Here is a 26469-nt window from a genome sequence, read left to right on the forward strand (position 1 = left end):
AGGATGGATGATCTGCCACACCTGTGAGCTTACAAACCGGCAAACAGCAGCGGAGGGTCGAGCCCCGGAACACACCGGGCACTCAGCACCGCAACACGCCACACCATGTCACCACCGCACTGCACCGCATCTTAACAGCTAACCAGCATTATTCAACTGCTACACAACTGCGCCTAGTGCACAAAAGATACACAAGAAAGAGGGTTAGAGTCATAGGAAAGCAACTTTAACCAGACAGAAAAAAAAATTGACAGAAAAGAAAAATGCATGCTGCTGGATTAGCAAGTCACAAATTAAGTGGGTTGCTTGTCACTGAACAACAAGCCATTTTCCAAGTAAGAGTGGTAAAACATAGCTGTAAATACACTGAATAACACCCCCCCTCTTTTTTTTTTTTTTTTTTAAGCAACTTCAAACTTTCCATAGCTAACTGGGAAGGGTGTGTAAACAAGGGTTTTCACTGGAGGAAAATCTTTAGTTCAGAGTAATTAAGTGTAAAAATCAAAGTGAAAAAAGAAAATTTAAATGAAGGAAGAAAAAAAAAAACCCTCACAAATACCTTTGAATAAGCTCAGCTTTACAAACAATGATAAATCATGCCAAATTTACAGAATTTGTTTAGGTAGATCAAGTCAAATTAGACATTTAAAACATGTTAGACCAAGTTCCAATAACCTTTGAGTCTGCATTCAGTGGCAATATTTGAGTCCACTTCAATCTGAGACTCTTCCTGATGTCCTCAGCATAGCATCAATCATTTGAGATCTGGAAGGAAAGACAGAACAGAGTTAGCAAGAGCCAAACCCAGAAGTTACATCAACTCCTGCAGCTGACCTGGATTATAACATGTAATTCTGTACTGATCTTTCTCCTGACACATCAAACTGGCTCTATGGACATTAATTTCTCTTAATAAGCCTAACATTTCTATTTATTGTCACAATAGTTAAAAACAAAAACACGCTTCCTCTCCCCAAAACTAGCTCTAACAAGTCTCTTACACTCGGGCATATTTGAAAAACAAACCTCGGGGTCCGTTCCCTTTGTGAGAGGCGGAGGACACCACAGTGCATCTGCCTGTGGTCCCTGTGAACGTACCTCACCACACCACCTCATACACCAACTGACAGCCCGAACCACCGCCATGACGACCTGCTCCATAGCAACCACCGTTGCCTTGTTGACCTGCTCCTTAGTACCTGCCATCGCTCTCAGCAACAGGCAGGTCACATGGGCGGGTCACACACTAACTGCTCTCACACTGCAACACCCCCATCTCCTCCTCCCTTTGCAAACAGGACTCCGCAGCTTGGAGGAAAGAATTCCACATTTAGGTGAACGTTTTGAGTGAAGCACCCCCCCACACGTCCCAACCACCCACTCCCTCCCATACATACTCAACAAATATCCCAATCTCCCATTGCCTGTGTATGCTTTAGATTGGCTGGACATGCAAGCAAAGTAAAGCACACACAGAACTAGGACTGTTGGCTACAACAGTCCAACTCTTATTTAAATAACACAAATATCAGGGATTCTGCAGACCTTTGTATGTAAATGGCCATAATGTCAAAGACTGCAGAACACAAACCCAACTGGTGCTGATTACCACCCTAGTTAGTATAATTGAAACTAATAATATAAGCCACCCTTTCCCCTTTATACCGTCATGTTGCATCTGCATTTGGGTTAAGACTCTGCTCCGGTGTCCTCTGGGGATTTAGGTCTACTCTTGGATTTGGACCTGGACCTGGACTTCGACTTTGACCCTCTGTTGGAAGCTGGGGTTCGACTCCTTGACTTGGACCTGGAGCGGGACCGAGATCTGGAGGGCGACTTTGACTTGCTTCGCCGAGGGGTTCTGGATTTGGACTTAGACTTGGACCTTGACCTGGAGTAGGAACGGGACCTGGAGCGGCTGTAGTGGTGGCGGCTCCTAGATCTAGAGCGGCTTCTGCTCCTGGACCGGCTGTGGCTACGTCTTCGACGGCGAGGACTGGCTGAACGGCTACAGACAAAGAGAGAGAGAAACAATATAACAACTTAGCCAGTAAAGGTCCTACAGCTTTTTTTAAATAGGAAAAAGTGAAAGTAATTTTTTTCTGTTTTCATTCACGACTAAACAATATATTTAAGTTACCAACAACTATTTATACCAAATAATGCATTTGTAAACTACCTTGCGCTCTAGCCACCTTGTCAGTGAGGATTACCAGGCAATCTTTGGCTGGTAAACATAAATAGTGGAAGAATGCTAACTACTTTCGTTTAGGTCACCATGTGCTTTGCAAACAGCTTAGTGTAAACAGTCCCTTGCGCTAAACTAACGACCTAAATTACCTTCTGCTTCTGCGTCCGTATCCGTATCTCCGTGGCGGAGGGCCTCTCCGGCTGTACATGGAGTCTGGCGGCCTTCCGTATCGAGCCATTTGAACCCGAAGCTCCCGCCCGTCGAGCAGCGCGCCGTCCATGGCGTCCATTGCGTCTTCGGCGTCGCGCTTGTCGAGGAACCGCACGAAAGCGAAGCCTCGGCTCTCCTTGGTGTACCTGTCCCGCGGGATATACACATCTCCCACACGGCCGTATTTCTCAAAAACTCGGCGCAGAGTCTCCGGCGAAGTTCGGTAAGTCAGGTTGTCCACCTTTAAGGAGGTCATCCCCTCAACGTCTGGCGGCGGCCTTCCGTAGCTCATTTTCTTCTCCAGACAACTAAGCAGGCCAATTAGGACAAAAACCTTTAGACCCTAGCGTGCTATTAATCCGCTACAATGCTAGTTAAAGCTGTAGCTGATGAACTGAATTTGAAATCTCGCTGTTTTTCTGATAGTATCGCTCTGCTCGTTTCTTTCACCGCGCTGTTTTTCACGTGAAATGGCGGCAAGGACCCTTCCTTTTCCCCTTTCTTTGCACCCGTGTTGGCTTCCTCTGATTGGCTGTCCCAAGAGTCACTTTAACGCTACACTGCCCCCTGTGGACAGGAGGTTACTTGTAACGGCGACTGCAGACCGTTATTTCTGCCTTTGTTCCATGAGTTGGGTTAAAACGCCCCTGTTCGCCGTTTGTGAAAAGTTAACGACCTTTTTTCCTTTTAGCATGTAGACTCCACAAACTTGCTATTACCACCGGATCCATGTCAGCTTGATTTACGTGAGCTCTCTGAGCTTTTTTGTCGTACATTATTCAGCTTTCACTCGTTTTCCCGCACAAGTCTTGCAAGTAACACTGTTTTCGGCTCGGCGTGTATCCCACAGCGCCGTCCTCTCTCTGCACTGCAGTCAGCGCTGCTTGCACATTTGGCGTAGGAAGGTCACGTTATAAAGCGGCTCGTCACTAGCGCCTGCTGGAGAGGAGAGAGGGGGACTGCGCAAAAAACCACGGTCTGGATTTGTGCCTGGCTGACGTCATGGGGAGCCACAGAGCTCTCTGACAGGATCCAGCACCGACGAGCACCCGGTAGGGGGGAATACACGATCAACATCCAGTAGGGCCGGGAGACGAGCACATCGCCGTTTTCTTCCACAAACGAGCCCGTAAAGTGAAGCCAGGAGCGGGGATCGCGCTTCGGTAACGACTGCGGCGTACCACGAAAGCGCTTCCCCGCAGTTAAAGGGACTACCACAGCTGTTCTCTGCCTCAAAACACAAGCTTGCACTGTTGGCCAGGGAGGGATAAGCAGCAAGAGAACAACTACTAATCCCCGGAACGGTCACATTCACGGCGGGGCTCGGACCCGACAGTAATGGACAGGGGAGCACGAACTGGATTAAATGATAGGGAGTAAAGAGACGCAGCGTACAAAGCGGACCTGAAGTGTTATGCCCGTTAAGCCGTGCGGTCTTTATTTGACTGGAAATGGGAGCTCTAACAAGCAGACAAAACATAGGCGTGGAAGAAGTGGACATCCCGTCCAATTCGGTGTACCGCTATCCACCGAAATCTGGTAAGTCACCAAACAACAGGTCGGACTGGGTTGGGTGAGTGTTATCTAAAACTCGCTGCAGATGATTTATTCTGGAGGGAAAACATCACCTTCGTATCCCGTGAGTTTACAGGCCTGCAGGGGCATTTCAGCCTTTAACCCGGAGCGGCTACCTGTGGAGACCGGTGTTTTTCACGAGCCACCTTTCCACCCACTTAAAAGTGCGCTTTCCATTTACCCCATATTTATGTGCTAGATGATTTATTCTAATTTATTCTTCATCTTGCAGCATTGTAGTGACATCCATAGAAGGACAGCAACACGCAGCAGCACCCCTATGTTTCTATAACTAACTGTCCTTTGCACGTATTTATGAAAATTCAACTTCAAATTTTTCATGAATAGGAGAAACTGGCAGGCAGAACTGGGTTTGGCTTTTCCTTTGGTGCATCTGGTTGGCATTAGGACTAAATCAGGCTGTGGAAAGGAATAAATCCTGATGGATGGCATTTAAAAGACTAGTCAGATATATTCATTTTGAGAAATAAAACTCACAAATTAGAATATATTTTAAAGTTTAAAGCTTGAATTTTAGCTGTGATGATCTATGCATTTTTAAAACTGTTAATTTACTAACTATAAATCTCAGTTTATTTGTGAATGTCCACCCAGTACTGCCTGTCAATTATGTTTGCATTATTTTATGTTCTTGTGATTTCAACTGTAAAATACAAGTTCAAAATGTCTAAAATCTAAATATGGCTAGTTTACAGTTTTCAATCAAATGAATGACTCATACAAAAAATAATTTGTAATCATAATAAAAGCTGAAGTTGGAAACTTTTACTAAAAGAATAATCAAAATAGTTGCAACATAATTATCAATCAATAATAATTTAATTCCTTCAGCTCTGTGGAGTCTTTTAGTTTTGATCATTTATTTCCTTTTTTTCCCAAGATATTTTTTTCCTGACTAAATATAAATTTAGTCAGACTAAATATAAATGCCATATTATGGGATATATCTGGAAGACCTTTTCTTTACATTTAAAAAAATAAATGAATAAACATTAGTCCGCACAGGTCACTTACGCTCATTCGACCCAGCTAATAAAGTGGCCCTTTCCTTCAGACTGACCTGTGTGTTTTCAGTCTGTCGTGTTTGATATTTTCTGATTGCTGCATTGTGTCCAGCCCCCTCCCCGGATTAACAATAATACCAAACAGGCATTGTGTTAGAAAATGTAATCGTATTGCTGTTCAAATCTGTCAAATGCGACTACATAAATTAAAATAAAATCTCCCACGAAATTAGATCTGCAACACAATCCGGGAATATGAGTTTTCTCACGCTCAGAAACATCAGAGTAATATTTCAGATTCATCCTGACATCGTGTGCTCATTGTGATGAGGATGGAAGGGAAGAAAAGTGGCTGCCATTAGCCCCGCTGTTGCCACAGCAGCTGAGTTAGTCGTAGGCGATATAAATTTGTGATATAACAGCCCCGGTTGTAGCCTGGAGCAGTAGTGGTGGTGATGCTGGCAGGGAGGATAGAGGTGGCTATTGCTGCCAGCGAAACCGATCTGTCAGCCCTAGTTCCTGTCTGTGGGATCTGGTGACAGAGCCTGAGCCCAGGTCGCCTCTCCCACCTGCTGTAAATAAAGTGATGAAGAGAGAGGGAGACAGGCTCATCGCTTAGGCTGTTTTTCCCCTTTATTATGTTAATGGCTTTAAGGTCAAACTATCAAACCCTCATCCTCCTGTATGGTCTTAATAAGTGTGAAAAACCAAGCAGCCAGATTCAGACCAGCAATGCCAGACCAGATGTCCTCCCTGCAGAAACATGACTCGACTGCCCAGCATGTTATTTAGAGACCGCAAACCTCCATTACAGTCTTATGATATTAGCCTAACCTGTTATTAAAAAGCAGAATGTCCATTTAGTCTAGCTGCCATCCCCCTTGAGTCTAGGTAAACAGGTATAGAAGCTACAGCACAATAACAGCCCAGCATTAGTCTTTTAGTCATCAGCTTTTTATTTCACTATTTTCGGTCATTTTGTCTAACCTGCCAGTTTAGGGACAGGATGAGGTAATTTTATCATGCAGTTTGGGATTACTTGGCTCTTACAGCGAGTTATCTGTGAATACTGAGAATGTAGGCTCAGAGATTTATAGGAAGTATAAATGTTTTATGTCGGTGAAGTGCCAGATGGGTAGGACTCGCAAAGTGTCAGTTTGTAGCAGCGTAATTTCGCATGGCTCCTTCAGTTTTCAATGAAAATGATTTCATCAATTTGCATTTTGTATATGTAGTTTTCATGTACATTGAAACGTAATAAACGATCATAAATATGTTCTTATTTCTTCTTTTTCGTTGTGCAGGGAGTTACTTTGCCAGCCATTTCATCATGGGGGGAGAGAAGTTTGACTCCACTCACCCGGAGGGTTACCTGTTTGGGGAGAATACAGACCTTAACTTCCTGGGGACCAGACCAGTAGCGGTAGGTATTTTTACACACTAACAGTAAAATATAATGTCAAAAGCAAAAATTTGGGGTGTTTCTCAGGAAATTTCTTATCACATTTTCATGCTTTTTCCTTTGTACTTCTTTGTTAGTTACACTTTGCTAGTACTGATTTACACCCCCCTTTTGCCTTCAGAATTTCCTTAATTCTTTGTAACACAGATGATTTACTGTTATTTATGCTAAATTCTGACCCTGAAATACTCAGACCAGCTAGTCTGAACTTAACCAACTAACATGCTACTCTCAAAGTCAGGTAAATCACCTTTCTTTCCTATTCTGATGCTCAGTTTGAACTTTAACGGGCTTCCTTGAATAATGTACAATAATTATATGCCTCAGATCACTGCATACTAGCATGTGATTGGCTGTTAGATGTTTGTGTACCCAAAAAAGTGGCTTTTGATACTGTAACAATGGTTGATGTTCATGTTAAACGTGGACAAAACATCAAACATTAACAAAGGCTCCTTTTGTTTTCTATCCGGTTGTTCAGTGATGACGCGACGAATCCTACTTCCGGGTCTAAAGTAGTCTGCGTTTAATATGGCTTTTGTGTTGTTAACATGTTTAATGTTATGTATTTTCTTCTATTTGATCTCAAAAAGCTCCTAAAACAGTCACTGATCACTGTTGACCTCCCTCGGCTTTTATTACCGCTAATCATTTATTTAAGCTCAGTTTTTAAAACCTTAGGATGTAACTACAGCCCAGCCCATGCAGCAGTATATGAATGACTAACCTCGTATTGTGGATGGATTATCTCAGTTGTTCTCCTGGCTGAAGTTTGGTCCTTTTACAGCATCCTGCCATGCGATTACATTTGTTTCTGACCACCGAGAACACTCACATTAACTTTTATCGAGTGGAAATAAAGTTAGCTTGTTTGTATTATGCTAACACAGCTGTGTCGCTAGCGGTCACGTAGCACATCATTATATACCAGCTAGCCCAACTTCAGTAACCCTACAAACGTCACTGCTGTTTAGTTTTCTGTCTTCATTTATGCTGGAAGTGATAACAGAGCTGTACGTTTGAATTTGTTTCCAAAACCCCGCAGTCAGGACATGCTATATTGTATTTAGATAGAAGCTAGCGAGCTAACTCCCTGCTAACTTCTAACTCCGTTAAATGTCATAAATTCCGTTTTCATGGATGCCTGGATGTTAAACTCAATTGTTACACCTGGTAGAGCAGAACGCTGATCATTTTATTAAAGATGAAAGACTTTAGACAGTTTTTCAACTCTCAGTAATGCCATAGTGATCGTTTGATATATGGACCTGCAGCGGAGTTTAGGCCCAGACACGGCTAGTGACGTCAGACTGAACAACCGGATTGATTGATGATACGTTTGGTTTTTCAGCAAGTTTTTACACAATAAAATGTAAAAAAGAAAAAAGAAAAAAAAAAACAAAGAAATGAAAATGAAGGATATTCATTGTTTCCAAGAAGACAATGTTTAAATGTGTCCAGTCTTAAAAATTTGCACATCTGAGAAGCAAAAACATTTTTCTGCATTTGATCGATGGAAAAATTGATTCTTTAACACTTCAGCATCAATGGTATTGCTGTCTTCTTCCTATTAAACAGGAGTTGATAAGTTTCAGCAGGCTTGACTCCTGCAGTGGCAATTACCGGTCTTTCACACTGTCATTGATTGAAATTTATTTTAACGTCTCATCCTGTCAAACTAATTAAAAATGAAATGAGAGTCTGCTGAGTCCGTCTACAGAGACGTTGATAAGTGATGGTCCCTCCGGTGGGTGCGTGCAAACCTAATCATGAACCTGAAGTTCAAACTAATGAGAGCTTCAGATTGCAAAGAGCTCAAACCCGCAGAGGAAAAAGAGAATTTAACACAGTCCAAAAGGCTCGAAGGGGCTAAAATGTTGGAATAAATTGAAGCTGATATGGAACAGAAAGACTGGGCTTCATCTAGCTCTGTGTGCTAATCGCAGTTGCAGTGCTGTTTCTGTCTAGACTGGGGCTAAAATTAGGAGTGCAGTTTTTCTCCCGATTATATGGGTGTTTATAATCCTCCCGTGGGCTCAGAATTCAGCTGGTGATGTTTTGTTTTTTCTGTTCTTGTATGTGTGTCTGAAGCTTTACCAGCATTATATAATGGTTGGTGGTTTCGAAGCAGATGGTGCTGTGGAATCATAAATCCAACCGCAGTTGTTGTGTTCTCAGTCTCCCGCACCACTCGACAAACAGGATAATGGACGTGGCTATATTTAGGGATTTTGTTTTAAGAGTGCCCTGGCTGGACAGCACAAATGCAAAATGGATTTTAGCCACAACACGGGTTGGCAACAATGGTTAGGTGGCCTACTTTGAATCCAGTACCTTTGGGTTGTTGTCAGATTCTTCAGAGGCATTCCTAATTCACAGAGGATGAATCACAAGTTCTTTGGTGATCACTGACTTCCACTCATCAGCTTGATATTTTTAGGATTTTGATAAGTTTTTTCATTTCCATTATTATTCCAGAACATTTAGGCTAAGGCTAGGCTAAGGATTTATAATCCCTAAACCTAATCAAGGAAGTAAAAATAAATAAAAAATTTGTAGAATAATTTGTGATAAAAGGCCGAAAGACCGTGTGAAGTTGAGACACACAACCGATGATGGGTCCCGCTGGTAAAGCTTCTGGCCTGCCTTTCCTCATAGTAGCCATCCCTCAAGACTTTCTCTATTTGAAGCAATGTATTATAAGGGATTGTAACACCTAGTCCTTTTATTGAATCAGGACTTTAGGTATCTGCAGATTTTGTGTCAGGATTGGAATAGTATCATATACAAATATCAGATTGGAACATGAAAGGAGCCTGACGTTCCTGTATTTTCTTTTTTAAAGTTGCCTGGGTCTGTTTCTATGTGTTTGCCCTGAAACAAACTAAGAACCTGTCCAGGGTGCAGCCTGACTCTTGCCCTGTAACAGATAGGATAGGCTGCAGCCGCTCCTTCTTGGCACACTCTCAGTGTAGTAAAAGCATACCTGGAAGGAAAACAACATAGTTAAACATTATCAACATGAACTGGCCTCCCCAGAGGCTGCACCTAAAGGTTACTGAAGCAGTGTGAGATCATCGGCCAACATCTAAAGACGACCTTTGCATGTCCTCCAAGAAGCCTAGAGAGCTATTCCTGAAGACTACTTAAAGAAATTACAACAAAGCTTTCATGATTTTTGCACAGTACTGTATTTGTCTGTATTGTTATAGCCTTTTCCTTTCTCCTCCTCCAAACCTGCGGTTTAAATCCTGTTGTTCTTGATTGCCAATGATCACAGCACAATTTTTTACTTTGGGACTATTTTTCAGCCAAAGCTAGAATGTGTAGAATGGACAGCCAGCAGCACATTCTCTCTAAAAAGTCTTTTACAAATAGATACATTTTGAGTCACATTTACAGCATTTATTTATTTTTTTAGATATGCAATAATATGATCAATATGTTCTGCCTTGTAAGACACACCAGTCTACTGTTGGATTGGGAAACAGCATCAGTCTGGCAGTCTGCCTCGTAACCACAATACTGTTTCAACTATGCTTGCTGGGTTTAATTTATGACCACAAGTATTTAATTGGCATGTTCCAAATCCACATGTTCACGGTAACTATGAGCAAATTTTCAGGGCAAGTGTGCATGGGTTTTGTCATGCACAACAGCATGAATTCTACACAAATTTTAATTAAAAGATAAAATAAAATAAAACCTCTCTAGGCCTGTCTAGATGACATTAAAGCAATCTTAAATTTAAACATTTTAAATTTTAATGAAACAAAATCCGAGGTGTTCCTGTTTGGACCCAGTCGTCCCTGTGAGTCTTCCTCTGTTGATTTGGGACCCCTGGAAGTTTATTTTAAACCTGTCATTACCGACCTTGGTTTTAAGTTGGACAGTGATTTTAAATTAGAGCAGTGGTGAAGTCCACTTTTTATCACTTAAGGCGATTGGCAAGAGTGAAATGTTTTCTGTTTTACTGCACTGGCTGCCTGTTCATTTTAAAATTCTTATGACTGTTCTTAAACGCTTTCACAGTCTTGCCCTGCCTCAGCGCTCTGATCTTCTTCATCCATACACACCCTGTACGTCTCTCAGGTCAGCTGACCAGCTGCTCCTGAAAGTACTGAGGTCTAGGAGGACACTCAGAGGGGACAGGGCCTTTTCTGCCATTGAATTAAATTGAAATTGAAAGCCTTTATTGTCATTATACACAGTATAATATAATAGAAGTACACAGCACCGGGTGACACAGACAGACAGAGAATGATGACACGGACAATTTGAGCACCGACAATTTTAAGCACAGACATAAGTCCAAGGAGCATCAGAATGAGCACGAATGGTCGGGGTAATTTATGTCAAGTGGTGCAGGGGTCAGTGGAGATATTTCAGTGCAATTACTTTTGTGCAAGTTTGAGTTGCTCCTAAATTATGGAATAACCTGCCCTTGCACGTTAAAACCCATTTTTATTCTTTGACCTTCGGCCCAGCGAAACTGAGTTTTTTCTTGTTTTAGGTTTCTTTTTATTTGCCTTTTTTATATTTATGGTTTTATTTATATCTTATGTATTTTTATGATTTAGTTTAGTTCCAATTTACAGCACCTTGTGTCAGCTATGGTGCTTTATAAATAAAGATGGATGGAAAAAATCTGTTAGAGGTTGAGCATCTCTGGAAAGAATTTGGAAAATGTTAAATTAAATTGATCAAAGAGAAGAGTTTAAGGTTCAGCTGTCCGAGGCTTCGTGTAGGTATTATTTCCTGAGTGGTTAATATGTGGTGCCTGCTATAGAGTTAGTATTAGGAGTCTAGCTTTAGGACAAGCTTTTGCAAAGTGTAACTACCAAATATTAGCATGCTACATGCTAAACTAACATGGTGAACATTGTAAACACTGTAACAGCCTAGTATCAGCTTGTTAGTGGTGTCACTCTGAGCTTTTTTCTACAGTTTCTCAATACCAAAACTGACCTGTGGGTTCTTTGAACAACACTGGCCTTTATTTGAACAGGAGAAACAATCTGTGGGTTTTGATTTTACTCTGGGAGTGTGCGAGGAAGTGCAGAGTGTTGCTCTGATATTTATGATTTTTAATAAGACCTACAGTATTGCCCGTGAGTTCCCGATGAATGGCTCTTTTCAGCATCTGTTACTCGATGTGTGTTTGTTTGTGTGGTTTACAGGCGTGACTCCTGCTGAGCCCAGATGTGTAATAGTGCTGAATACGGTGCCATTCACAGCCACGCAAACACACTTAAACACAGAGGCGTACAGATTTGGGGGTTGTAGTGTCGAGGTATCTGACCACATCCTCCAGAGATCCTTAAACCACCTCGGCTCTCCGCTTACGCTAATTCAGCAACTTTTGGCTTCAGACACGCAACAAAGGAGTGCTGAGCAGTGATCCACAAATAGGGTCAAGTTTCACGCTCATGTGTTAATTTACACCAAGGTTTAACCCATCACAGAAAGTCTTTATATTCTTGTCAATTAGCCATTTGTCTTGTAAGTAGATTCAGTTTTACGCTGGGCTGTTTTACACACAAGTTCAGGAACCTACCGAACACTGTCTGAAGTGTCAGGCCCATCCCTGGAAAGACACAGCAAGGGCAGATTTTTTACTCTTGCTCAGCACTTGTCAGCATCGACGAGATCTGTGCTGACAAACCAAAAACATCTTTGTGTTAAGGTTAAACTGGGAGCAGCCAGGGTCATCATGCAGCCCTAAATTTGCTGTGGTGAAGAGAGGAATGTTGTGCGGTCGAGACGAAAATGAATGGTAGTACTCTTCAGTATCATAACATGTATTTAGCATCTATAATTTGTTTTTTGTTTTCTGTTCCTTTCTGTTTCAGTTCCCGTATGCAGCCCCTCCACCTCAGGAACCTGTAAAGACGCTACGAAGCCTTATAAACATTCGAAAGGACACACTGCGACTCGTACGGTACGCACATCTGTCCACTGATTACACAGCCTTGGTCTAATTTTATGTCAGCAGATCTGCTTTTAGGGAGCAAGTCATAGCAAAAAATATAAGAGAGAGTGTCAAATTATGCGTGTTGATTTCATTTGTTTTAATTTTTTTGCGAGATGAAATCTTTGTTATTTGTAGACATACAAGAGGCCTGGATACACATGAAAGCTTGTGCTGAGTTTAGAGCCAAAGGCAAATAAATACATATATACAAGTTATTTAACCATGATTTACGTTATTGAGATATTTATCGCACTCTATAAAACAGATTTTTTTGCTTTTCGCAAACACACACAAAAAAACTTCATAATCATAGACTAACAAACAAAACTAAAACAATAATTGACATTGTTATTCTCCCTTTTTCATCCAGGTGCAGTGAGGACCTGAAGCTGCCCGGTGACGAAGCAGCGGGGAAGACCAGAGCCTGCTACAATGTCGAGTTCACCTTTGATGCTGACACACAGGTGGCCATCACCATCTACTACCAGGCCATAGAGGAGTTTCACAACGGAGTGCCAGTGTGAGTGAGAGTCATTTTCCTGATGAAGTAACTATATAAGAACCGGTCCATTTATCATTTATTGAACTATAACTGCATATCTGGTGTTAGTCTGCAGAATTTGTTCCAGTTATGTAGAACCAGATGTCTCGTAATCACAGCTGTGTTTCTATTTGTGCTTATTTCTGGCGAAACCGTCTAGAATCGAGAGTCCGTAAACTCTTGAGTTGAGCACAAATTACTCTGGCTTGTGTTTTCATAAAACACTGATCCACATTAAACACAGATTCTTCCTCCGAGTGGCAACAGGTTACTTTCGCCCCACAAAACTACTGCTGCAAAGACAGGATCGACTTCTATGTGTGTGTGTGTGTTTTTTTCTTTCTGTTTTCTAAACATCCACTTGTGGCCCAAACAGAGCCTGTGGTAGTGTGATTCAGGCCCCACTGGTGGGTGCATAGAGCAACTGCGGTTGTGGTGTAGATGACCAGGGGAAAAATATGAAGAGCTACTGAATTGAATCCGTTTGCTTTGTGTAGGAAAAAAAGAGTGCTGATGCCGTCTTGCTGATTTTATTTTCGCTAAATCTTCAGCTTGGATCATAAAAATGTGGGAGGCGTGTAGCTCTCACCATAGAGCGAGTGCCCTTGTTTTAATTTCGGATTTGATCACTTTCGCTTTGTGCTTCTTCTCTTTTTTGCCACTGCCAGCAATATCTACTAGCCTACAAGGGAAAACAGAATCACTATGTTCATTTTTGGTTAATATTAACATATGAAGACCAGCTATGGACTCGTGTTTTTACATGAAAGTGAGCCCAGTGACTTCTCTGCAATGCCATGCGGACTTGAAATTAGCGTACACGGAAGTTTGGAGTTTGAGATAAGTTGTGGCTGACAACCAAAGCTAAATATATGTGAATATAGTGTGTATATGCCTATTTATGTGTTGCATATTTAAAAGGCTTTGTTTTTTGTATGCAGAGAGGAAAGTGAACCAGAGTCCAATTCGTTTAAGATGCTTCTGATTCTGAATAAATATTTGAAGAGAAAAAGTGACATTGCTGCATCCTTAAAGAAAAAAGATAAATGTGTAAATTAAAACAGGCTAGTGTGGCAGAGAAAATTGTTATGCCAGCACGGTCTCGCATATCTTAAATACAGCTCAGTGTTTGCATATCTTGCATAAGAAGCTGTGATTCTATTTCTGTCCAAACAGGACGGAGGACCTATGCACATTTTGCTTTTTCACCACTTTACTCAGAATAAATTACACTTAAATGAGACTCCCCCTCTCCAGCTGCTACATTTAAAAAACAATTACCTATTTTGCTTATAGTCAGCTACAGCAGATAGAAACAGCCATTTCCTGTTACCTTCCTCTTATATCCTGACCTGTATCTATCTGCTTCCTGCAGTTACCTGCCCCAGGACAGCTCACTGCAGTCTGAGACGGTACACTTCAAAAGGGGAGTTTGCCAGCAGTTCTGTCTGCCATCACACACCGTCAACCTCAGCGAGTGGGCCGACGACGAGGTAGGCGGCTTGTACCTGCAGCGCGATCACTGAAACGTGTGTTTACATGAGGTTGTGCTGGAGCATGAAGCCAGTTTGTACAGATGGATATCTGCGGTGTTTCTCTCCTCAGCTGCAGTTTGATATGGACAAGGAAATCTTCCCCATGGTTGTGCAGGCTGTTGTAGACGAGGGAGAAGGTGAGCTAATGTGCTTTGTCACACTGGTGATGTCATATGAATATGCATAAAGATGTACCAACTTGTTTTTTGTTTTATTTTCATCCTTGCAGATCATTTGGGACACTCTCACATACTGCTAGCTACATTTGAAAAGGTAAGAGCCAAAATTATATTTCCAGAAATTTGGATCATTTATTCTTGATTTATCACGATTCATTGTTATGATGTCTTGTCAATATTAAACTCCAAAAACAGGCTAATATTTTACAGATGTATTAATAATACATACAACTGTTGCCTTCTTTGCCAGCACATGGATGGAAGCTACTGTGTGAAGCCTCTGAAGCAGAAACAAGTGGTGAATACATCTGCCTTTCTTCTTTCCCTCCATCTTACATCCTTTTGTGTAGCAACTTCATTCTTTTGAAAGACAAAGACACACCAAAGCTTTATTTCCTCCTTGAAACTCACGTCTGGCCCGTGAGAGCGGCCGCCTTTATTCATCGCTGTGTTCCTTTTCCCAGGTTGATGGAGTGAGTTACCTACTGCAGGAGATCTATGGGATCGAGAACAAATACAACAGCCAGGAATCAAAGGTAAAAATGGGAAAACATATGAAGCGTTTCAGAGCACTTTAGAAGTGACGTGAAAGTCTACCAAAACAAATCAGTGTCACTGCCTGCTTTCGCAAATCGACTTCTTCCGAGTGTTTTGATGATTTTTGTCTCCAGGTTGCTGACGACGAAATCAGCGACAACAGCGCGGAGTGCGTTGTGTGTTTGTCTGATGTACGAGACACGCTCATCCTGCCATGCAGACACCTGTGTCTCTGCAATGCCTGTGCAGACACCCTGCGCTACCAGGCCAACTGCTGCCCTATCTGCAGACTGCGTAAGTTCAGATATCGAAACACTGATCTTTTGGCACATTTGTTTTACAATCAAATGAAAACAGTGCAGAACGAGTTCATATTTTAGCTGAACAAGATGTATTCTGCACACTGAGGGGGATAAATATCCTATGGTTCCTCACTCAGTTAGTTTTTCATTTATTTAAAGACTACAGGAAATAAAAAAGAAATAAAATCCTTGTTTGATTTCATGTAGAATTAAATATGGGAGGAAGGAAACACGTTTTAAACAATAGCTGCTTCTATTCTAGAGACTATAGGAAACTGCATCAGAAATGTAAAAGAAAAAAGTGTAAAATCTGCATCATAGATTGAACAGATCCACTGCAGGAGAGATTTGGAACCTCTCGTGCTAAAACATTTCTTTTGTAGCTAAAACCAGAATACTTAAAAATATAGTAAATTTTGATACACTTTGACAGGGTTAGTGTTTCCCAAACTGATAAAAGCCAAACAAAAATGAAGACACTTGTTCACAAACAATCTGTAATGTAAAGGTGTCAAATTGGCAATTAAATAATAATTAACTCAGTTCCTCCAAACCCTCTTCATCTTGTTTGTAGCCTTTAAAATCATATTTTTCCTCAATTTTGTTTGTAGATGTATGGATTGTTTGAATTTCTGTCTTCTTTGTCTTTAAGCATTCAGAGCTTTGCTGCAGATTCGAGCAATTAGGAAGAAACTCAGTCCTCTGTCACCTAGCAGCTTTAACCCCGTCATCACTTCCCAGACCTCCGACTCAGAGGAACACTCGGTGAGACAGAACTCACGCAACAGAGAGACAGTGTTGTGATCATTTCCAGTCATCCTGAACTCAGATTCTCACCGCCCTCTTCTCCTCACAGGCATCAGAGCACATCCCCCCTGGTTACGAGGCCGTGTCTCTCTTGGAGGCCTTGAACGGCCCCCTCAACACCACCTCAGTAGCTCCTCCTCCTCTACACTCTGGTCCCAGCCACGTCTCTGGAGCCCTTCCTCCGTATAGCAGCGAGCCTCACCCTGCCCCGGCTCGCTCCCTCTCTCCTCTGGACCACTCCAACTCCGGCCAGGCTCTTAAACTCAAGAAGAGTGGTTCAAAGTGAGCCTGCCTGTGAGGCCAGAGAGAAAACTGGTCAAAGTTGATGTTTGTTTTTTCTGCTTGGATCAGCGAGAAGGGTGGAGCTGGCTGCTTAGGACAGCATGCTTTGATCATAGGAGCATATAAAAAAAAACTTATGGTTGCCCCGCTCTTTCTTATGAGAAATTATTTTTTTCAGTTCAAGTCTGCTAACTGTAGCTTAATTTGTTGGACCTTGAAGTAGATTTCACAGAGAAAAAATAAAAGATTTTTCCACACACATTTTTACAAAATTATAATAATAATAATACTTATTATTATTATTATTAGCCTACTCTATTGAATTTCAGTTTCTGCTCCATAATATTTTCAGCCTCCTGGTGTTATTTTCTCTGATGTACATTCACTTTGTCGCTTGTCTTAGGTCACTTTCCCAGAATTCCTCTGTGCTTCCCGAGGAGGACGAGAAGTCTTGCAGTGAATCCGAGGCCTGTCGCCACAAACTCGCTGCGGACCAGCAGGAGGTATGTGTGTGTTAAACATACACAGAGAGAACATGCATTTTCACAGTGTCACATGTCTCCTACGGCTGTGGGAGTTTACACGTTAGTTTACACATCATGTTGTGAACGTCTCTCTTACGGCTTGCTCTTGTTGGTTTACAGTGTGGAGTAACTCCAGACAGCGAGAACCTGACTTTCTCCTCCTCTGGAGCCATCGACCAGTCATCCTGCACCGGCACCCCCCTCTCCTCCACCATTACCTCCCCAGAAGGTATACACTGACACACATGCACACACACACTAAACCTCAAAATACTCCTTTTCCTACCTTTTTATAACACCTCAAGCCTATTTTTGTGTGACTCACACTTGCATAAGCATGATAACATGCATAATGCATGTTATGTAAATTTTGAGTTGCTCTAAAAATTGCAGCAACTGATGTGAATCACTTCTATTTTCTAAAGGCAAAGTGTGGTTTTAAAGGTTTTGTTTTATGCCTCACATTTTATATAGTTGATGCCACTGTAAGTCTTTTCATCATGCATGAAATGTGACTCTGGACTTAATTTTTATTGTGGGCCATAATTTTCCAGTGATAGCAAGTAGGCTTGCTATGATCTATGCCACTGTGAAACGCTGGTATGTGCTCCTATAGAAACCACAAGTCTGATTATATCAACCATGTTTAACAAGAAAAGGTTTTTTTGCATCGCCATGGACAAAAACACACAACCATACTTTGAAACAGCAACGGCTTTTTTTGGTGGAGATCATTTTTACTATACTTAAACCTGCCAACATCAGGTCACTTAAGAGCATAAAATCACCGATTCGATTCAGGAACGAAGCACTGGACCGTACCAGTAAATAGGCTGTACTGTACTACACACATACAACACAAACTACAAAGTATATTGTAAAGTGTTATTATGCAACACTACAATACTGAAAAGGATTACATTTGAGAAGATTGAAAATCATTTGCTATTAAATCTGGGATTTGCAGTGGAGTAGTTCCTTCACTGTTAAATGTAATTACGTACACAGTGTGGTACCTTTGCATCCTTTTTGTTTTCATTTCCCTTCTTTTTTCAATCCAAATCAAGTCTTTTTATGGCCGCGATACACCTTGTAGTTCATTGTTTCGGTGCAGGCTGTCAAATGGATATCAAAATTCAATTCTAAAACCAGAGCTATCAAAAAGTTGGGAGTCAATCTTGTGGGAAAGTGATGATGATGGTGGCCATCACTGGGTCTACACCCATTATGATCATTCTATAGTTTCCCCTTTAAAACTCTGTAATAAGTTTAGTACACCCTCGTACTTCAGATGATTAAAAAAATGCATCAACTCTAATGCCAATTAATTTGTGCAACACCCAGCATGTGAGGTAATAGGAAACAAACTAGAGTCCAGCTTAATTTCTTGCACTATTCCTGAATTACATAATACAACATAAGTTGTCCACTTAATAAGAGATTTACTTAAGTGGAAGCACACACATGATGGTCATAATCAAGACGTCAATTACAAAGTAAGTTTGCCATCACAGAAAAAGGCTGTGACGAACTCTTAAACTCACTCTTGTTCTTTCACACCCGAATAAAGGTATAAAAGTCACAAGAATTGTAGTGTTCTCATTTTTAGGGTAACTTGTCCATAGTGTGGTGTTATTGCTATACTCTTTTTTTCTGTTGTAACATTCATGCAGGGTTAATTAAGTCCATCTTGTTCTAAAAGTTGGTTTCAGCTGCTCTACCCAGCCAGGAAACCCATTTTCCTCAAAATGGTGTTCAGTGTCTCAGAAATGTTGCATGAAAGTTAAATACAAGGAGCTCAAGGCAGCTTCAATGAAGGCTTTTAGCATAAATAAATCAGAGGTTTACCACCTCAGCGTTTTGTGTTGGTGCCACTAGATGAAATTTCCTGGGAAATCTACAGAGCGGCCTTTGAGCAAAACCCAGAAAGCAAGGTCTATTATTCCAGCTGGAATGATTTTTGCAAGTCACTATTTACATTTTCTGCCGCTGATAATATTTGCGGACACACGGCCTAGTTTTTTCCAACCTGGCAGCCGAAAAACGAAAACACACAAACATCCGAAACCCCCCAAAGCTGGACCGTGATGTGTGTCTCCGTCTGTCTGCCAGACCCAGTGAGCAGCAGCCTGGCCCAGTCAGTGATGTCCATGGCCTCGTCCCACTCGCAGCACTCCCACATCAGCACTGACACCATGTCCTCCATGTCAGGGTCCTACCTGGCCGGGGCTGAAGGTGAACCCGGGGGGGACGAGGGGGGAGATGTGGACTGCGAGGAGAACCAGGAAGCCTCCATGGAGAACCGAAGACCGTCACAGCAAGACAGGGTGAGCATGGAGGATGAACTAGCTGCACATTCATGTAGTTTTAAATAAATTGTTGTCTCATCGGTACTCAAAGCTTCCCTTTGGTTGTTTTCTTTTTTGTAGGAATTTTCCAAAGAGCCAAAGGAACAAAACTATTCAGTGGCTGTAGAGGATCAGGACTCAGAGGTGACTAACACAGTGATGAGCAGACTGTGATTATTGCTTATTTTATGAATTAAGTTGCCTATTACAACGTTTCATAACGCTCCCCCCCCCCTTCCTATTTTCATCAGGGAAATGATGTCACTGAAGAGGACTGCTCATCTCCATCTAATGGGAAAGGTAACTATAGTAACCACCATTCACCTTTCACCCATGGCAACTCATCTCTGTTTGCATTTGTTGTTCTCAAGCTATGAGAAACAAAAAAGTAAATACACCCTTTCATACAAACTACATATTATAGCAAATCTGTTCGTGTCATGGCTGAGTGATACCAACCCTTTCAAAGTAATGGAGTTGTGTGTTAATAGCTGTCCTCTAGATGGGGCAGTCTCTTTCAAAATGCTTGCAATTTTGGCTGCATCTGTATGAGAGTGAATGGCTTCTCATGCAGCGTGTCTGCAAAAGGAATCTGATCTTCTGCACAGTGATGGCTGAGCTCACAAGACCACAAGAGCCAAAATAAATTACAGATGCTTTGATCAAGCCTTCAAGATGTTACTGTTACTAATTAAATCACTTTTATAGTCAGTATGTGATATTTAAGTCTTATGCTGACATTAACAGCTGTGATGATCTAAAATGTGTTAATCCAAGTGTTAGTTAAGAAAAGGACTCTGAAGGTGTCTCAGTAAGCTTGTAGGATGCAGGCATACTTCTTAGGTATGGATGGAGGTTCCACAATGAAATTAGTCAAGTAAAGCCAACATTATGAAAATCATAACCATTAATTACACAGTCTAAGGAGCTTAGAAAGAAAGCAACTAGGAATGCATTCTTTTGAATGTGTACCATAACCCTATGAATGAACCCTATAAATAAAATGACATTTTATCAGTAATCACCGTACCTCGGTGATGATACTTCCACTTTCCGCAGTGATAAATCCATCAACGGGCTTCAGGGTATTGGTAGCAGCATCTGGGTAAATTACACCTGTATAGTCAAAGACAGTTCAGTTTCTAGATATGAGTTTTAAAAGTTAATGCTGGAAAGGTGTGAGGGTAGGAGTAGGAGTATTAGCCAACTGCACCTCAGTCCTAAGCACCAAACCAGCCCTTTTCTTGTCAGCAGCCACCCAGAGTTGTTACAGAGCTGAATGAAGCAGCACAAACTCAGTTGATTTGCTCTTACTTATTTATTCTGTTCTCCAAAGTGTCCTCATTCTGAATTAAAGGCTGGTCATTTGAAATAAGTATTCTGATCGATCAGAGCATCCTTTCACTAACAGTAAACGAGCCTCTAGAGTCATCCTTTGTTGATCAGATTCAGGTTTTGCTCCACACAGGGCTGCTGACTTGCATCTGCATGGTTTGAATTTCTCTGAATGTTTGTGTAGTCGCTGTTGGCGTTAGTGTACAATCTATGTGTTTTTACACTCTAAGCCTTGCTGCCTGCACCTGCTTTTATAGCTTCTGTATCATGAAACATGCTCCACCTGCACTGCTCCTGGATGCCGTTTATGTGTCTGCAAGTGTGTGAAGTGCGTGTGTGTATGTATGTATGTATGTATGTATGAGAGAGAGAAGGCAAGCGCGGTGGAGTGCTAAAGAAAGTGTTGTGGTGTGCACCGTGTGGGCGTCCATTACCAGTAAGGCTTGAAGCGAAAATAACAAGGTCACCTTTAATTAGACAACGGTTTGAAACGTGTATATGTAAATTACTTGTGTGTGCGCGTGGGTGTGTGTGTTGTGATACCTCGGGCCAGACTGAAACAACCTCTGCGAGTTACTGAATGACCTTTCAGTTTTTTAGGAGACGAGCGGACCTGTGCTGCCTGACAGACTGTGAATGAGCACACGCGCTGTAGGATGTATGTTTGCACGCACACTTGTGTGCATCTGCACCAGCGCTGCCAGACGGCTTCTGAATGTGCCCTGTCTGTGTCTCTGTGCTGAGCTGCCAATCATTCACTCATCACTTCCTTATTAGCACACACACTCTGCACACGAGCAGGCTTGCTGCAGGCATGAGGCACTCACACATATGATACATCTCAGTATTTATTATCTGGCCATGCTGGAAAAGGAAGAAAATCATATTCCATACAGGTCACGTTTATTTCTTTTTAATTTATTTTTCATCTCATTTATCTGTGCTTCATGAATAAGGTAAAACACCAAAACCTCAAGTTCATTTGCTTCATATTAACTTACGATATATATATATATATATATATATATATATATATATATATATATATATATATATATATATATATATATATATATATATATATATATATACACACACATACAAAGACATTTGTATGAGAAAGACCTAAATTCCACAGAAGAACAAAATGTTGGACAGGCAAAGCTAAAGAAAAAAAAGCAGCAAAATGTGATTTTTACTATACGTGCTGTCATCATCACCACAGCAAGTCAAATCACTTTTATTGTCACATCACATGTGCAGGTACATTGGTACAGTACATGTGAGTGAAATTCTTGTGTGCGAGCTTCACAAGCAACAGAGTTGTGCAAAATACAATAACATAAACAAGCAAAATACAAGAATGGCTAAATCTGAAACTAATAAATATATGTACAATATATAATAGTATATGCGTATAGTATATGCATATGTATAGTATATGCACAGCAGCATAGTCTACTGTGAGTGCATGTGGAAGTCAAATACAATGCAGTCTATGAATGAGCGCAAGAGATAGAACTGAATATATCATCAAATTAAATGCACTACCATTTAATGTAAACCATGACTGATCAAAAGAGCATAAAAAATCAAACCGTTCTTCCTGTAAAAATATGGAAAGATTTTTACATATAAATATGGAAAAATTGTGTATGTTTCTGTTCTGCCTTGTGTGCTGTTTGTTTGTATATGTGTCTTTCTTGCTGCTGTTACACCCAAATTTCCCCTTGTGGGACAAATAAAGGATTATTCTATTCTGTTGATTCCTGTTGGAATAGTGAATTTGACAGCCACAATGATCCGTGACAGGTCAGAATGGCACTGACAGTCCTGACACTGCAGTCCTGCACACTAAGCTTTGCAAGTGTCCAAACTTCTTTGTTTTATCATAGTTCCTTCACTTGTCACATTTTTTTCAGCAGAACATACTCACCTTTGCTCCATTTTTTTCCATCCAGTCACTGGATTATGATTTGACATATGCATTAAGCTGAAGGCCAAATAAAGAAAAAAAGTGAACATCTTCACAAGCTTTCTTGAAACTTGATCCTAGAGACTCATATTGATCAAATGTGCAAATATTTGATCAATTATTATTCTGTTATTGCCATTCTAGCATGGCCACCTCTGACACCCTCCCCCCTCTTCCTCTTTCTCTCACCCTCCTGCCTGTCCCACCTTCTCCTCCTCCTCCACCCCACATGCTGTGCCTGGCTGCTCTTGTTTGACCTTTGCCCTCGCTTGCAGGTGGGCGGAGCAGGTGTCCAGAGTTGGCCAATAACAATCAGGGCGTCGCCCTCTGTGACACGCCCTCTTTGGGGTTGGATAATGAGCAGGCTCCCAACAGCCGTTTCGCGGGTGAGTGGCAACCTCCCGAACATGGACCAATGAGAGCTGAAGACTGAGAGTGTAGGGACGGGGGATGAAGAGAGATACAGGAGGAAAGAAAACGTGAGGAGAGTTATCTGCAGAGGACTAAAGGATTTCTGATGCATTAGCTTGCTATGCTAACGTGCTAATGTGAGTGGAAGCTAGGGAGAGCAGCAGTTAGGTTTTTAAACGCTGTTTTTAGATGAGGATTTGTAGTATTTTTGCCCAGCATGAAGACTAGGAGCCTTCCTTCTCTTCATCTTTACCCTTTGATGTTGTGGTGCTTCATTGCTTTTTTTTTTTATTTCTCCAGTAGCGGTTAGCTGTCCACTCTCTCCCTCCTCCTCCCCTTTAGCTGAAGCCCCGTGTGCCTGAGCGCGCGTGTGTGTTTGTGTAGCCGTGTTTGAGTGAATCTTATGTGTGACTGACGGGTGATTTCTGCATTTGCTTTCATGAGAGAGTGTGAGAGAGAAACAATCTGGCCCTTCCCAAAAGTTGAAGTTCATGTTCAGTGTCTGCCAGCTCCGAGCCGCTTTGCCAAACATCTGCGACTCATTTTCACACCCTCCATCTTCCCTCCTGTCCTTCCCCGGCCCTCCCGTCTGCTTCGCCACACGGGGTGAGTTACTGTGATGAGAGCTAAAGGTGTCGATTTTGTTCTTGACGGCCAGCGTTTGTAAATCGCAGTCAGTTATTTTCTGGACTCCTGGTTGAATTTGATTCCATTTCTACTTTGTTTCACACCTTATCTTTACACTGTTTCAGCAAAAAAAATTGCCTATAAAACTTCCCTTTCTTTGTCATTTCAACAATTTTAAAGCTGCCAATTTAACACAGATCTCTTTAAAAAGCCATCACAACCTTTGGTGTGGTATGAAAAATATTATTAAATGGCTGAAAGATAAAGTCAAAAGTCAAAGTCAGCTTTATTGTCAATTCTGCCACATGTACAGGACATACAGAGAATAGAAACTGTAAGGATAAGGATATTGTTTAATTATTTATACAAATACAAATGTGACATGTAAAAGAAACTCCATATAAAACATTTAAGGAATTCTCTCAGTTTATTTTTACTAGATATTCAAATACAAGAGTTCACCATTCAGTAAATAGACAAACTCTGGAGTATTAGTTTACCTCGTCAGCATATATCATTTTGTGTTCAAACTTTCTTCACAGCCTCTAGCTCTCCATCATTCTCGTAGCTTTTGACCTCGTCCCCTCTCCAAACCCCGAGACTCCCTTCGTTCCCATGAACCCACTCGACCCTGTTTGCGTTTTACGGTGAATGTCGTGACATGTTTTCTATTCCTGTGTTGTAAAGGTGTTTTGTTATCTCTCTGTTTCTCTCCTTTTTACTTCCCATCATTCTTCACATCCTCTGCTGTCTTTTCCTGGACATTTTTCCTTCCCGCCCCTTTCTTCTTCTCTTCTGTCTTTTTTCCTTCTTTCGCTTTCTTTCGGATGGACAGATGAGGAGTCGTGCCCAGTGCACATTGAGGACTAGGTATGGAGATGTGGTTAGATGGTCGATCAGACTTTAAAATCTCAATTTGGGGGTTTGTAATTTATAAACTGTAGCAGTTGTTTTTCTTTTGTTCTTATTTTACCTTTTGATTTCTCATTCAGCCTCATCATTAAATTGTATTTCGCAATCTAATTAGGTCATCGAGTACTAAATCGATGAAAGTAAGAAGCGTTTTTTTTTTATTTTAAAAAGAAAATGCAAGTCTACAATTTATAATTTCTTCAGGCTTGCAAAAGGTACAACTGTTTAGGAAATGTGGATCCACCGAATTGTGTTTCTGTTTATTATTCAGGTTTTCGCTGGTGACATGAAAAGTATGAATTATTTTCTATCTTTGTGTCTGTGGCTTTATTTTTAAATAGGGAATAGCACAACATGCGTCACTGAGATCTACTGAGCATTGATTTATTATTGTTTATCTAAAAATAGAATACAGTTTTTAATATTTGAATGTTTTGGATAAATTTGATTTGAAAAGAAGAGAGTATGATGTCTTTGTACACACCTCAGCTATCTCTGTTCTTTTTTTTATAATGGGTAATCAACTTAATGGTTATCGCTTGTTATTGCAATAAACTGTAATGTAATGAAAAAGTATTCTTAGGACGTTTATCACTTTGATCTTGGTCTAAAATATATGATAGCCACCCCCCATTTCTATGTCTTTAAAAACACTTTGGCAATAGTTCTCCAGTCTTTCTCTAAATCTTTCAATTTTTCTTATTTGGACGTCAGCTGTTTTTACTCACTTTCTGTCTAGTCCTTGTACCTGTCATTGTATAGGGCTGCATTTCAGCCAATGGGGCGATCGTGGCTCAAAAGTTGGGAGGTCGCCTTGTAATCGGAAGGTTGCCGGTTCGAGCCCCGGCTCGGACAGTCTCGGTCATTGTGTCCTTGGGCAAGACACTTGACCCGTTGCCTACTGGTGGTGGTCAGAGGGCCCGGTGGCGCCAGTGTCCGGCAGCCTCGCCTCTGTCAGTGCGCCCCAGGGTGGCTGTGGCTACAATGTAGCTTGCCATCACCAGTGTGTGAATGTGTGTGTGAATGGGTGGATGACTGGATGTGTAAAGCGCTTTGGGGTCCTTAGGGACTAGTAAAGCGCTATACAAATACAGGCCATTTTACCATTAGTAGTGTTGGGGAACTTGTTAAAATTGATGGAATTATGAATGCAGAAAAGTACCACCTGAAAGGCATCAAAGGCACTATCTTAATTTTTAAGCACGGCAAAGATAACACAAACAACCTGCCAATGCAGGAAAAGCATACCTGGATAGAAAAACACAATAATACACTATCAGTCATGATTTGGCTTCCAGAAGTTGGATCAACATTGTTACGCTAAAACAAAAGACAGCCAACATCCAAAGAAGGGCTTTGACTGTCTTTTAGGAAGCCTGGAGAACTATTGTTGAAGACATACAAGAAAGCTGACTAAGAGAATTTAGTTCTGTGTTGAATAATACAGGTGATCATATGAAATATTAATTTCCAAGCTCATTAGAGCTGCACAGACTCTGTTTTTGCTTTCTACATATATTTGCACGTTTCAATGAATTGCTGCACCCATTTCCCATTTTTCTAGCAAAACATAAAGAAATGTGGGACAGTCCAAGACTTTTGCACGGTACCTTGGGTTTATTGAGTTCTGCAAATAAAGTTTAACTGAAAAATTACAGTTTGTCTGTGAGTTACCTGGAAAAACTGATTCAAATCATCTTCTCGTTCTCTTCTCTCA

At 41.3% G+C, this 26469-nt stretch overlaps 2 protein-coding genes across 6 annotated transcripts in view; one reads left to right on the forward strand and one right to left on the reverse strand.

Annotated features, from left to right (window-relative positions):
• On the reverse strand, positions 1 to 3258 carry srsf2a (serine and arginine rich splicing factor 2a). 3 transcript variants are annotated; one of them, XR_014906480.1, is made up of 4 exons: positions 2341 to 3258; positions 1666 to 2008; positions 676 to 765; positions 1 to 173 (listed from the first exon to the last, which is right to left on the reverse strand). XR_014906480.1 is itself a non-coding variant. In XM_085361541.1 (3 exons), exons 1-2 carry the CDS (start codon positions 2691 to 2693, stop codon positions 1690 to 1692), a joined length of 672 nt encoding a protein of 223 aa, XP_085217667.1. In that variant the 5' UTR covers positions 2694 to 3258; the 3' UTR covers positions 555 to 765; positions 1666 to 1689. The 3 variants fall into 3 exon arrangements, 2 of the variants coding, with proteins under 2 accessions (XP_085217667.1, XP_085217666.1); XM_085361541.1 differs by lacking the exon at positions 1 to 173 and having other exon boundaries at positions 555 to 765; XM_085361540.1 differs by lacking the exons at positions 1 to 173; positions 676 to 765 and having other exon boundaries at positions 772 to 2008.
• Positions 3140 to 26469, forward strand: part of rnf157 (ring finger protein 157) — a 25252-nt gene continuing 1922 nt past the window's right edge. The window contains exons 1-19 of one of the 3 annotated variants that reach the window (XM_085361538.1): positions 3140 to 3940; positions 6306 to 6424; positions 12316 to 12404; positions 12808 to 12957; positions 14354 to 14471; positions 14584 to 14650; positions 14743 to 14786; positions 14943 to 14990; positions 15157 to 15228; positions 15364 to 15523; positions 16184 to 16296; positions 16388 to 16620; positions 17024 to 17123; positions 17265 to 17373; positions 19257 to 19471; positions 19574 to 19636; positions 19744 to 19792; positions 23078 to 23188; positions 24676 to 24710. In XM_085361538.1, the coding sequence (XP_085217664.1) occupies positions 3853 to 3940; positions 6306 to 6424; positions 12316 to 12404; positions 12808 to 12957; positions 14354 to 14471; positions 14584 to 14650; positions 14743 to 14786; positions 14943 to 14990; positions 15157 to 15228; positions 15364 to 15523; positions 16184 to 16296; positions 16388 to 16620; positions 17024 to 17123; positions 17265 to 17373; positions 19257 to 19471; positions 19574 to 19636; positions 19744 to 19792; positions 23078 to 23188; positions 24676 to 24710 (1983 nt within the window). In that variant the 5' untranslated portion in view covers positions 3140 to 3852. The remainder of the gene's footprint in view (positions 3941 to 6305; positions 6425 to 12315; positions 12405 to 12807; positions 12958 to 14353; positions 14472 to 14583; positions 14651 to 14742; positions 14787 to 14942; positions 14991 to 15156; positions 15229 to 15363; positions 15524 to 16183; positions 16297 to 16387; positions 16621 to 17023; positions 17124 to 17264; positions 17374 to 19256; positions 19472 to 19573; positions 19637 to 19743; positions 19793 to 23077; positions 23189 to 24675; positions 24711 to 26469) is intronic. The other 2 variants (XM_085361536.1, XM_085361539.1) reach the window with 2 other exon arrangements.

The sequence above is a fragment of the Diplotaxodon limnothrissa genome, linkage group LG8 (genome assembly GCF_057381915.1).
Source record: "Diplotaxodon limnothrissa isolate DT_005_m linkage group LG8, D_limnothrissa_male_GT1.1, whole genome shotgun sequence".
NCBI lineage: Eukaryota > Metazoa > Chordata > Actinopteri > Cichliformes > Cichlidae > Diplotaxodon > Diplotaxodon limnothrissa.

Coding starts and splice junctions, on each gene's coding strand:
- srsf2a (XM_085361541.1), bottom strand. CDS start 2,693: ATGAGCTACGGAAGGCCGCCGCCAGACGTTGAGGGGATGACCTCCTTA. Junction 2,009..2,340: donor TACGGACGCAGAAGCAGAAG/GTAATTTAGGTC, acceptor CTTTGTCTGTAG/CCGTTCAGCCAGTCCTCGCC.